This window comes from Pinus tabuliformis, chromosome 1_2 (assembly GCF_031772625.1).
Source record: "Pinus tabuliformis cultivar Carrire ecotype Pingquan chromosome 1_2, CPIR1, whole genome shotgun sequence".
In the NCBI taxonomy this organism is placed as follows: domain Eukaryota; kingdom Viridiplantae; phylum Streptophyta; class Pinopsida; order Pinales; family Pinaceae; genus Pinus; species Pinus tabuliformis.
This window is the reverse complement of record NC_142298.1, coordinates 275992862-276006144: the sequence shown is the minus strand read 5'-3', so window position 1 is coordinate 276006144 and position 13283 is coordinate 275992862. Positions and strand designations below refer to the sequence as shown.

At 39.4% G+C, this 13283-nt stretch overlaps 1 protein-coding gene across 2 annotated transcripts in view; it reads right to left on the bottom strand.

Annotated features, from left to right (window-relative positions):
• Nucleotides 1-8141: 8141 nt before the first annotated feature.
• The window catches only part of LOC149205410 (uncharacterized), a 301500-nt gene continuing 296358 nt past the window's right edge, over nt 8142-13283 (bottom strand). For both annotated transcript variants that reach the window (XM_089395056.1, XM_089395055.1), the window contains exon 6: nt 8142-8623. In XM_089395056.1, coding sequence (XP_089251182.1) covers nt 8516-8623 — 108 coding nt within the window. In that variant the 3' untranslated portion in view covers nt 8142-8515. The remainder of the gene's footprint in view (nt 8624-13283) is intronic.

Sequence of the window (13283 nt, the reverse complement as noted above, 5' to 3'; positions counted from 1 at the left end):
ATAATAGAAATAGGAAAACAAAAAATAAAATGTTCAAATGTGATAACACTGTCCACACACTTTGATTGTATGTCTCCAATAATTGATGAGTAGAATGAATGTTTCAAATGCAACTCAATAAGGGTTTGTTGAGAAATCTAAGGCATTAGAGTTAGGAGATTTCTCTATCAATGATAACTGCTTGTGAATGTTTTTTACTTCTTTAAATTAGGATCTTTTCATCTCTTAGATTATTAGTGTTCTTCTTCATCAAACAATTACCATAGCATAAATAATAAAGAGACAAGAGACACCGAATGTAGGCGATCAACCAGGGCCAAAACCTCTCCCACTTGAGAGTAAAACCCAAAACGAATTCTTCTTCTTATAGAGACTTGTTCTTCTTCTTATAGAGACTTCAATTCATGAATACCAAGACCACAACCAAGACCCTTGATACAATAACCTCTCTAAGACCAAGTCACAAGCCTTTGTGATTTAACGTTTTCTTCCTTGTGTCAACGATAGTCAGACTTCTTCATTTCCTCACGAGCTTGGTTATCCTTCAAATTTTGGTCCCTTGTTTCAGATTTGCAACATTTAGCCTTGCTTCAGAAATCCTAGCACGTGTGGTTGACCAACTTTGAACCTTGATTTATCTTCGCTCTAGATAGAGACTTCTTCTTTGGCAAATCGGCTTGAGATCCACTTATCTTTTACCTTGATCTGACCTTCAAGTTTGACTGTCATACCTCAGCTTCTTCTACAATGGACAATATCTATTCCTTGCACGTGTGGAGTGGATCAACCCAAAACAAATCTGACAATATCCTTGATTATACTCCTTTCTTCGCTTGGTTATAGACTCCCTTCTCTATGAACTTCGCACTTCTTTCTGCCTTATCCTTGATCGAAATTTTGTCTACAAATGAAGGCTGAGCTGCCTATATATAGTGGTTTGCTCCTCAAAATGAGCTGACATCTCCCAGTGACAAGGCCAACATGCCTTTCTAGAATTATCTTAAGGCCGACTTCAAGGTGATCTTGTGACATGGTCTTGGAGGGTTCACAATCTTTTTCTTTTACAATAAATTACATGCCCAAATGGGTCTTTCATCTTTGACATTGACTCTATACACTTTATGACATGATGACTAATCCTAAAGGCTCACAATGGGAGCCTTAACTAAAAACAAAATTTCTTGAGCACAAAACCCATGACTCAAGCATTACAAAAATAATTTTATTTTTCTTCTTTACATCAACTACATAAAATCATGATTACACACATCATTATTAAGCCCGAACCTAGTTATACTTTTCAACACTCCCTCTTAACTAGGGAGGTACTCATAATCCATACATGGTACTTGGACATTCTCAATTTGAAGAATTCTCATAAGAAGAGTTAGATTGGTAACCCATTTGTATAGCATCATATCAACCACATTGTCACATAGTGAGGCCTTGACTAAAAACTCTATCTCTCCACAAGATCAGAGAGCTCCATGTTGGCGAGATCAATGATGTATAGACACCCACATCATTGTCTCTCTCAAAACACAATCTACCCGGGTTCTCAAAGTGTGTTCCACCAGGACTATTCTTATCTTGGATTCCCAGTCCTCAAAGAATATCGGTCCTCTACAACTACTCTTATCTTGGATACCCTAACTCATCCTCTAAGAGTATTGGATGCCATATGTTCACCCAATTCTCCATTATGTCTGCCCAAGTGAAGACAAGAATGATGTGTCTATCTCTCCCTCCCATCTTAGGGCAGACACACCCATTCGACTGAAGAAATGTACACATTCCTATAGACAACAATGTACCCAAGCTCCCTCTTGACCAAGGACTTGCTTTCAACAAATCTTCAAGTGGAGATCATGGGACAACCAACTGCTTGTAGAACTCCTTCCTTTGATGCCATGAATTTCTTCTTTGTCATAGAGTCTACATCTTTCGGGACTTCTTAGTAGGGCACAGACCATCCATCAGTTTCATCCATGAGTCAGTCATGTCATCATTCCTTTCATTGGAAAGTGATCCATTAGTCCATAACTGGTCTTCCTTCATGCCATGTTTCCTTAAGGATCCTTCATCTTGCTTCATGGTCATTAATGGCAGAACACATCCACAACTCTTCCCTTGGCAGTTATGCATAATCCCATCTAGATATTATTCAAAAATAGGAAACAAACATTAAATCAAAATTACCTTTGTGATGGTCTTACATCATGACATCTTGCAGTTTGCATCAACATCCTACATACTGACATATCTCCAAAAGATATATACTGTCAAGGGTCTCCTTCTTTTTCAGACTTCATCAGAGCCTTCATATCTTTCATGGAGATATCCTAGTCAAATCTTTCAGCCATTGGACGCTGATTTCCTTCTTCATAGTTGCATATTCCACAATCTCTTCCCTTCTTTCTTCACACATTTTTCTTCCCATGAACTTTTCAATTAGAGTTCCTTCAACCATTGTCAACCACCTCATATTTCATATGATGACATATTATGTTGATTTCATCTAGTCTATGTGTGACCCATGCCTTCCTACATTCTTTCAAAGGAGGATATCCTTCCTTTTGATCATGCTCTCGAGGTAGAGCATTCATTCATGTTACCTACAACCATATGACATGAATCTACAATATCGAATACAAACATGCATACCTCATTTTCCTTTAGGTCATCTAGACTTCCTTCAACAACTTCCTTGATTGAAAGAACTTCAATCCCTTGATCTGCTTCACCTCTTTTGTCATCATACCATCATCCCATGAATTCCACAAGTTGGAATTCTTGATGAAACACTTGTTTCCTTTTAATTGTTGAACCTTCTGACGAAGATTTTAATAGAGAATCTCAAGTATCCTCATCTAGCAAATGCTTCCTTTTGACTAATGTATGATGAGCTTTGTACTAGATAGCTTTTTCCTTTTCCCGTAAGTACCACTTAAGCTTCTAATGCAGTTACCAAGAGCTATAACTGTCCATATGTGACTGCCATAGAATTTTATTTCAGCTATCTTTCATGCTTCTCTATGATCACAAGCTCTTGCTTTTAGTACTTCTATGATGCCATGATGCATCCTATCCTACTCCTTCTTGACTCATGATTTCCATATCTTACAACAGAAAAAATTGAAACATAAACTTGAAAATAACTAGTAGAGATCTTTTACTTCCTCTTTCTTGGATTTCTTCTTTTCACCTTACTCCACTTCTTCCGTGATATAGGCTTCTTCTCTTCTTCGGTTGTTGTTGTCCTTCTTGAGCTTAGGATAGTCTCTCTTGTAGTGCCCATATCCTTGACATTCATAGCATTGGATTGGGGACATATTGATCTTCTTCCTTTTTTGAGGACCAAACTTGCCAAATATCCCTTTGCTTCTTGACATGACAACAAATGTTTGACCTTGCTCATTTGATCCTATATCACTTTTTGCCTTTAACTTGTTTTCTTCACTCTTGTAGAGTGACCACAAATTATTGAATGGGATAGCTTTCTCCTCTTCTTAGGCCTTTGATACAAGGTTCCTTGTTCATCAGTTAGAGAATTTAAAACAATGGTAATCATTTCTTTATCAGATATCATCTCTCCTAGATCTTGAAGCTGATTCCTTATTAGAGATGCTTTTGTGAGACATGTAGATGTCCCTTCATCCTTTGATGATTTCAATTTGCATAGATCAGATCTTAGTGATATGATTTTTTCTGTCGTGCTTTCAGAGAATAATTCTGCTACCCTATCATATATCCCTTTTGATGTCTCCAACTCTACTACATATGGGATGGATTCTATAAGGATCCTTTAAGCCCTTAGATCCTTTTTCATATATTTAGATAATGCTTTCCCTTTAGATGGTTTGGAGACTTTGCCATTGACATGATCAATAAATTTGTTTTCCTTCAGGACTAAGTTTATCCTCCTTTTCCATGCAAGGAAGTTTGATGACCCAACCAACTTGTTGATCTCCTTGCATAATGAAGTCATTTTACTAAATTTAATTTATAGGAATATAGATACTTGTCAAGTGAAGATGAACTCTTCAACTTGATCCCTTTGTTGATGATGATTGATGACTTCTTGATGATGTCTTCATGCTTCTTCAATGATTCTTTTCAAGGATAAGGATTTTCCTTTGAGATGAAATCCTTTTCTTCAAAGAGAAGGAGATTGCCTTGATATCTTTGATGATGACTTGAGCGAGGATCCCAAGACTTCTTTTGATGAAGTCTTCTTCTTTGATCTAGGGTTTTGACACTTCTTTGTAGACCTTGACTTCAAGATGATCTTCTAGATTTTCCTTGATGACTTCCTCGAGATTTGGTCCTTGAATGCTTGAGTGTCCCTTGATGAGATGCCCTTTCCTTGATTTTGTCACCATAGCTTTGATACCATGTTGAAAAATCTAGGGAATTAGGATTAGGAGATTTCTCTATCAATGATAACTACTTGTGAATGATTTTTACTTCTTTAGATTAGGATCTTTTCATTACATAGATTATTATAGTGTTATTATTCATCAAACAACTACCATAGCATAAACAATAAAGGGACAAGAGGCACAAAATGTAGGCGATCAACCAGGGCCAAAACCTCTCCCACTTGAGAGGAAAACCCAAAACAAATTCTTCTTATAGAGACTTCAATTAATGCATACTAAGACCACAACCCAGACCCTTTGACACAACAACCTCTCCAAGACCAAGTCACAAGCCTTCTTGATTTAACTTTTTCTTCCTTGAGTCAACGATAGTCAAACTTCTTCCTTTTCTCACAAGCTTAGCTATCCTTCATATTTTGGTCCCTTGTTTCAGATCTGCAACTTTTAGCCTTGCTTCAAAAACCCTAGCACGTGTGGCTGACCAACTTTGAACCTTGATTTATCTTTGCTCTAGATGGAGACTTCTTCTTTGGCAACTCAGCTTGAGATCCACCTTATCTTTTACCTTCATTTGACCTTCAAGTTTGACCATCATACCTTGGCTTCTTCTGCAGTGGACAATATCTATTCCTCGTACGTGTGGAATGGATCAACCCAGAACATATCTGAAAATATCCCTAATTATACTCCTCCTTCCTTTGCTTGGTTATATGCTTCCTTCTTTATGAACTCCACACTTCTTTTTGCCTTCTTATCCTTGACCGAAATTTTTTCTACAAATGAAGGTCGCATTGCCTATATATAGTTGTTTGCTCCTCAAAATGAGCTGACATCTCCTAGTGACAAGGATGACATGCCTTTCTAGAATTATCTTAAGGTCGACTTCAAGGTGACCTTGTGACATGGTCTTGGAGGGTTCACAATTTTTTTCTTTTACAATAAATTACATGCCCAAATGGGTCTTTCATCTTTGACATTCACTCTATAGACTTTATGACATGATGACTAATCCTAAAGGCTCGCAATGGGAGCCTTAATTAAAAATAAATTTCCTTGAGCGTGAAACCCATGACTCAAACATTACTAAAATAATTATATTTTTCTTCTTTACATCAATTACATAAAATCATGATTACACATGTCATTATGAAGACCGAACCTAGTTACACTTTTCAACAGGGTTGAGGTTGTTTTATAGTTTTTTGATGTTGAATTTGATTGGTAGGGAAGATTGGCATGGATTGCCATCTCCCAAATTCAAATGTGTGTTCTAGATTGATTTGTACATGATCCAATGGATGATAAACTTTCATGGTTGATCCTTGTGCTTTCTTGTGTTTAATTCCTGAATTGAAAGGGTTGGTGTCATTTATTGCATTCAGTAGTTGAATGGTGCCATTTATTGCCTTCATTAGGTTGAATGGTTGAACACACATGTAGATATGGCTGACACACATTTTACTTGTTCTTGTGCAGGTATTACCCAGCCATGGGAAGTGTTGCTCCAGTGGAAATCTGTGGGTGCTTGTTTGATGGGATAGGTGTATTGTTGGATATAAGTTAATGGAATGTTTTGTAATGCATTTTGACTTGTTTAGTAATTCAAATCTGGAGGTAGTTGGGACAAGATGTCTTGTCAACTTGTTATGTTAAAGGCTAGTGTTTGACAGTTGTTGGCCCAATCAACATATGAGCCCATTTTGGACATAAGTTAATAACTTATATAACTTAATATTAAATATTTATGTGCAATTTATGGATGTTTTATTGTCATTTTTTTATGGATGTGTGGGACCAATACTATAACAACTAATGGTCCCTGCACAACAATAGAAGCCTCTCCCTTAATGATGGAAAGGAAAGGAGTGAGGATTGTAGATCTAGGCTAAACATCACATCCCTCTCCAAGATGCCACTTAGTTGGTTTGATCCTTCAATGCCTGCCTCAAATCGGATGCCAACCCCATCACTCGATTTATTGAATTGATGTTGTTCATGTTAGAGCCTTCTCCATATATTTTGTTTGGGGGCACCTTCTGCTACTTTGTTGACATGCTTACTTCCCTCGCGGAGACTTTCTCCCCTGTTGTTTCCTCTCTCCACCAAGACCTTCACCTAGTTATCTTCCTTCCACATAACAACCCATCTCTAGCCTTCCTTTTGCCTTCATCAAAATTGATGGTGGAGGGGCATGTAGTAGTAGTTGCCAACTCTGCCTTCGTTCTCCTCTACAACATTGGCCTCTTCTTTGAGGTTCACTTGATTCGTCCATCCGCTCCAAGACAACTTTTCCAACTCATTTTCTCCTCCCATTAGCTATGATGACCCGTGAATGCACCCAATGTCATCAAAGTGGTGGTGGACATGGGAGTGTTGGGGGCTCATGGATTTAGTTTCCCACTTGGTTGTTTTCACTCCATTACCTAACCCATAGCCCTTGAGGAACAGTCTGAAATTCAGGCAACAAAGGGTGAGGTTCACCATGACCGCAATGCAGTTTGGATTTGAAGGTTCTTGACAACATAGTTGCTTGGATCCCTAACACATGGAACACACAAGGATGAAAAATTCCTACTTGCACACCTTACCTTGGATTTATATTGGCACGTTACACTGTTACTAGGGAAGGTGTTCATTGATAGACCAGATGATAGAGACAATCTCATGCACAAGATAGAGGAGCTGAAGTTGTTGTTGATGGATGTCGAGGGTCAACTAGCTCGCCTCCTGGGCCAAAGGCTACACTGCAGTGCAAGGACAGAGGCCAACCCATAAGCTTGGACACCTCCTTATCCTCATGACTGATAGGTTGCTATCATCTACTACTTTGCTTTCTCTGGTTCATTCTCTAGTTTCCAAGGTATCTGTTTCTATGGTTGGTTTTCCCATCTCTTGGAAAACCACTATTTTTTATCAACCATTACTATCATATTTATGTATGTCGTTGATAACTCTCATTTACGATTTTGTAAGATATGAAAGTAAGTTCAACATGCATACGTATCTCCATACAACTAACAACTATGCATAAAATAAGATGAACTTAGCAATGGTCTCTAGATGTACACCACCAAGATGGATATCTAGATATGAAATAAGTTTACCATGCATCTTGACACACCTAACCACTATGCATAAAATTAGATATACTTACTAATGGTATCTATATGCAGCTAATGGGCATCAAATCTATTCGCACCAATACTAATCAGTTATCATATGAATGTAAATCTGATGAGTGAAGAATGTAATAGCCTCATTCACCATTTTCCACGATCCTGTTATCTCACAAGGATACATTCGAATACAATTAGCTCTAGAGGCTTTGATTACAATATATAATACCTAGCATTGATTATAAACTAAGGGCAAGAACAGAACATAATAAAAGAGGCATTTTTATTTTTCCTTAATATTCTCTCAAATATCTCTACGTCATCCATTTAAATTCAGAAAATCAAGGATAAGAGAAAGCAATTTGAAAAGAGAAGTACTTGTTGGAATAGGAAAGAGATGAGTACTCCAAAGAAAAAAGAGTAGATTAAAGAAAGAAGAGGTAAAAGCTAAAACTATTTCATCCTTCTAAGACTTTGTTCAAAATTTATAAAGAAGAGGTGAAAGTTAAAACATATCAACTTATACAAAACTAGTAACTTACATTCATTCCAAAGTTGACCAGCACAGACATTAAAACTATTTATCCTTAAAAATAATATTTTATAATATGCAAGAGAAAATGAAAGTAATTAAGATAACATCTGATGCAAAAATGGACATATTAATGAAATATGATTACTATGAAGAGATCTAGTGGAAATACATACACACAAACCAATGGAGGTGAATATGGTAGAGGCACAAGTATTTGAATCTTTTCCCTCGTAGAAATTCAAAGCTGCTTGAATCTACTCAAGCTGGGCAAAAGTAACAGGCCTCCTAAATAACCGAATCCCTTTTATGCAGAGTTGATACTTGTACCTAGGGGTATGACTTTTATCTCCAGAAACAAACCTTGATACTTGCTGCCTTGTTCAAGGAATATAACAGAAAGAAGACATGACAGTTTTTATATAATTAGCCAATCATGAAAAGATATACGCAGAAGCAAAATATTTCACATAATCCAAAAGATGTTAAAAAATAAGACTGCGTAGCCAATTTAGACCCTTGAGAACATCCTTCACTGGTCTTGGGATTTTCAGACTGTCCAGCGTACTCTGGCCAGGAAGAACAACTACTACCTACAATACGTGAAATAGAGTGTCAAATTCCAACTTTAATTACTTTTCCCTTTCAAGAAAGCAAACTAGTCTTGAACTACCAATGCAGTGTTTTAGGATATGACAAATTTAAAATTACACAAGCAATTTCACCTCTCCTCGTGCTATCGATTACATAAAGGCTAACTAAAACCTTTGTACACTTGAAAACTGAAATAAAAATGAGAATGAATTTAGATTGGTCCCAATTTTAGTTAGATTCCACGAAAGAATATTTGTGGGTTTCTTGCTCTATCAAGGAAGTTTTATGCTAGGAGTCAGGACTGATCTCCTGAAACATAAGTAATCAAATTGCAATTGCCTAAAATAGTCAAACATTTGGGAAGATTAAAATAAAATAACAAAATAGATTGATAAGCATCTATATAGAATAAGAGTTTTCACATGGAGGTGAGAATATTGGCAGACCCTTGATGTATGAAAGAACACTCATATCCAAGGCGGCCAGAAAAAATATTTCAAAATAATTATCAGGATAAATAGAAACAGCTCACTTCTTAAGTGTTTTTTGTAAGAAACTCAACATTTTACAATGTTAACAATGCATCATCCACATGGAATTAAAAAAGAATTAGCGAAACATGAAAGCTCAAAGCTTTGAAAGCTTTTCAGTTCTGCTTCCCAGGCCACCCTTCAATTAGAAAAGAGATAGTCAACTTCCGGATCACTAAAGAATCACAAGAAATGGAGATGACATAAAAGCTTGCAACCAAACAAGAACTTATGAACATGAAGAAACAACTTTGATTGTAGTTGCACTTTCCAGATTCATTTCCAACCTATATGCATCTGAATTTAGTTTGGGAAAAGTTCTTGTCATCCAAAAATGCATAGCTGATATTACGTACTGGAAATAGCATATCATCTTGCAATGTATCAGAACAGCTCACTGCATTGTAATGGGCTTAAATCTGACTGTTCTGGGATGCACAACAAGCTTGAAACTGTTGAATTTTCTAAGTCTATCCGTTAGAAAATTAATCTGTATTCTGCTGGTTTATTTCTTCTACTTGTTTAAATTCGAACAAGTTCTTTAAAACATTTAAATACCGAAATAAACACAATACAGTCACAACATCTACAAATCATCAGCTGAAAGAAAACAAACACACAAGTGACATCGTTATTTTTAGACAAATGTCCCCGGAAAAGCCAATGCGGGAAAACCGTTGCAGCTATTCTAAGGGTATATTATTACGCAGTATTTCCTTGAGTACAAAGAAAAATAACCGGCAGTAACAACTCTCTATTGCAAAGCAGGTATTCAGAAAACCTGCCCCACGAAACTCTCTCCAACAACACTAAAGCACTGCGCCAGCCCTCCTGGCCTTTGCGTTAACCTCAAAACCCTCTGCGTCAGCCCTCTAAGGCACAGCGCAGCCTCTGGGACCCTTTGTGTCACTCTTGCTGCCTTCTACGAGGATGACATGGGCTCTCTGGCCTTTGCGCTGTCTGTGTTGGGATCTGCGTGGCTTGCTCTGGTTTCTGTGTCTACCTCTCTGCCTCAGCGCTGGTCTCTTGGCACTATCTCTACCTCTTTGTCTAGTAATCACTGCCCCTTGCTACAAATTGATCACTGATTCGACTTTACTTAGCAAACCCCACTATAGTAAATCGAATGAATGATCAATTTGGTGTATCTTCCAACTGACCCTCAAGCCTCCTCTTATACTTTTCCTATTGGTCCTTCAATGGTCGAGATTACATATCTAATCAATGGCTAAGATTAGATTTGGCTTGATCCATGACTTTTGGAACCTTCTAACCTAGTTTTATATTAATACTCATTAATATTTTATTTTTCCTAAGTTTAGACTTAGGAACTCCATTAAAAATATTAATTATTTTAATATCTCCCAAACTAGTTAGAATTTGCCCAAACCATTTCTGGGGCTTGGAGATCTCATGTGCTTTGGCCTCTCCACCAATTTTCATGGCTAGAGCACATCTAATGCTACCCCAAATCAACACTCCCTCTTAGTGACGGTTGTGCTCTAGTAATACTCCACACTGAGCATTACTCTGATCATATGGCACCGGAACCTGTGCTAAAGCTTGGCCTCCCTGCCCAACATCCTTTGCACTACTGCATCCTATATTGTTGCCCATGTCCCTGTCACTGCCACTACTACATCTGTATGGCAACTCCCTCTACATCTGTACTGCTGCTGGTCCATGCTCCCAACACTGCATCCCCCTCTCATCATGCTGCATTGTGCTACTGCCAACTACTACTGCACTGCAACTCAATTACTAAGAAGTAAGTAACTGATCCACCCAATTTCTGACATCCCTGTCAGGCTAGAAACACTCCCAATGTTGAAGCTCTCTCTGCCGCTAACAAGTGCTCCCTCTACTGACCTCTGCGCTGCTACAACAACTCCTTGCATCTTACACCATTGCAAACCTCTCTGTGCCATCCTGCACTGTTGCAACACTCTCCGTGCCTCTCGCACTGTTGCAGCCTGCTAGCCTCGCGCTACCCAGGGACTCCTGCACTGTAGCACTCTCTGCCACTTCATCCACATCCGTTTCTACCGATATCTACCAGTCCTACTACTTCTCACTTCAGGGCTCCCGTAGCAAGGTATAATCCAAGAGGTTGGGTACCCCAAGGATCCTACCCCTCATCGCCTGTAGTCATCCTAACTACAGCTCGATGTCTCCCCACCTCTTCTATAGAGGTACATGGGAACTCATGGCACAATCGTCGTCCTCCTCGACCTCTTTCTGTGCCTTCGCTGGCGCTGCCTTAGAGTCAGAAGCCTCTCCCTTACTCTTCTTCCTTGGACACTAGTTTGCATAGTGACCTAGTTCCCCACAATGGAAGCACTTGACCTTGGAGAGGTCCTTCTTTCTCTTCTCATGCTTTCCCGCAGATGCTAGAGCCACATCCTCTTCCTCTTCCTTCTTGATTGTGACTCCTTTCCTGCTATTCCCCGTCTTGCTCAACCGCTTGATCTCCTCTTGGCGAAGAGCCACCCACAATTCTTCCCAATCTGGAAGATCCGCCCTGCCTACTATACTCTGGACAAATGTCTCCCACTCTTTGGAGACTGCGTTAAGTGCGGTCCTCACCAACATCTCCTCATCCGGCGTGGCCCCTATGGGAGTTAGTTGGTCCCGGATCTCCTTCAATCGACCGAGGAAGTGATCTATCTGCTCCCCCTTCTGCATCTGGCATGACTGCAGCTGATTCTCAAGTAACATCTTCCTCTGCACAGAAGTATGTTGGTAAAAAAATTTCAGGGCTTCCCACATCTCATTTGTTGTGTCCTTATCGACGATATGTTGGACCACATGATCCTTGACTCCATCAAGGATGATGTACTTCGCCCTAGCCATTGCCTCCTCGTACTTCTCATTTTCAGCTAGGTCAACTAGGATCGCCACTACTCTTAAGGTGAAGGCCTTGATGCGATGTCTGTCTAGAATGGATAGGATCCTGGCCTTCTAGACCAAAATGTTGGACACTCTGTCCAACCTATCCTAATCCCTTAGTCCATTAACAGCCATCTCTCTACTCTTCTCTGTCGAATCCTCAGAGTCTCTCTACTTCCCGCCTGGAAGTTCTCGGTTCGATTTCTACTGAGTCTCTCTACTTCCCGTCTGGAAGCTCTCTTTTGAACTCCCTTTGAGTCCCGATTTCCCTCCTGGAAATTCTTCTGCTAAACATCAAGTTGCCCCTCTCCGATCGTCTGTGCAAGTGCTACACTGATCCAGATTTCTTGGCTAGAAATCCGCCTCGGCAACAACTCCCTCTACCTTGGTTTTGCCCTATTAGGTATTGTTCTAACCATAGTACCCCACCAGCTTCGCTCCCGCAAACTGCCCACAACTTCCTACGCCCTATCAACTGAAGGACTGAGCCTCTTGGCACTGCGTAGTTCCGGCACCAGCAAAACAACTCCCCCAGCCAACTGTGTCTACCCTCCTGGTCTCTGCATGAGCCTATTTCTGCCCTCCTTAGCCTCTGCTCTAGCCTCTCTCTGGCCTGGACTGATGATGCAATCCCTTTGTGTCAACCCTTCCTCTGTCGCTTTCTCCAAGGATCAACTCTGTCACTCGAGACAACTGATTCTGCTACAAATGCTCTGCTTAGCTGATGCCTTCAGCGTTCCTATGATTTGCAAGCATGCTCTGATACCATGTTGAATTTTCTAAGTCTATCCGTTAGAAAATTAATCTGTATTCTGTTGGTTTATTTCTTCTACTTATTTAAATTTGAACAAGTTATTTAAAACATTTAAAAACCGAAATAAACACAATACAATCACAACATCTACAGATCATCAATTGAAAGAAAACAAACACACAAGTGACAACGTTATTTTTTGACAAATGTCCCCAGAAAAACCCAATGCGGGAAAACTAGTGCAACTATTCTGAGGGTATATTATTATGCAGTATTTCCTTGAGTACAACTGGGTGCCAAACTGGCTCACCCAACAAAGAAAAATAACCGGCAACAATACCTCTCTATTCGGAAATAGCTATTCAGAAAACCTGTCCCACAAAACCCTCTCCAGCAACTTTGAAGCTCTGTGCTGATCCTTCTGGCCTCTACGTCAGCCCTTTGAGGCACTGTGCAGCCTCTGGGACCCTCTGCGTCACTCCAGCT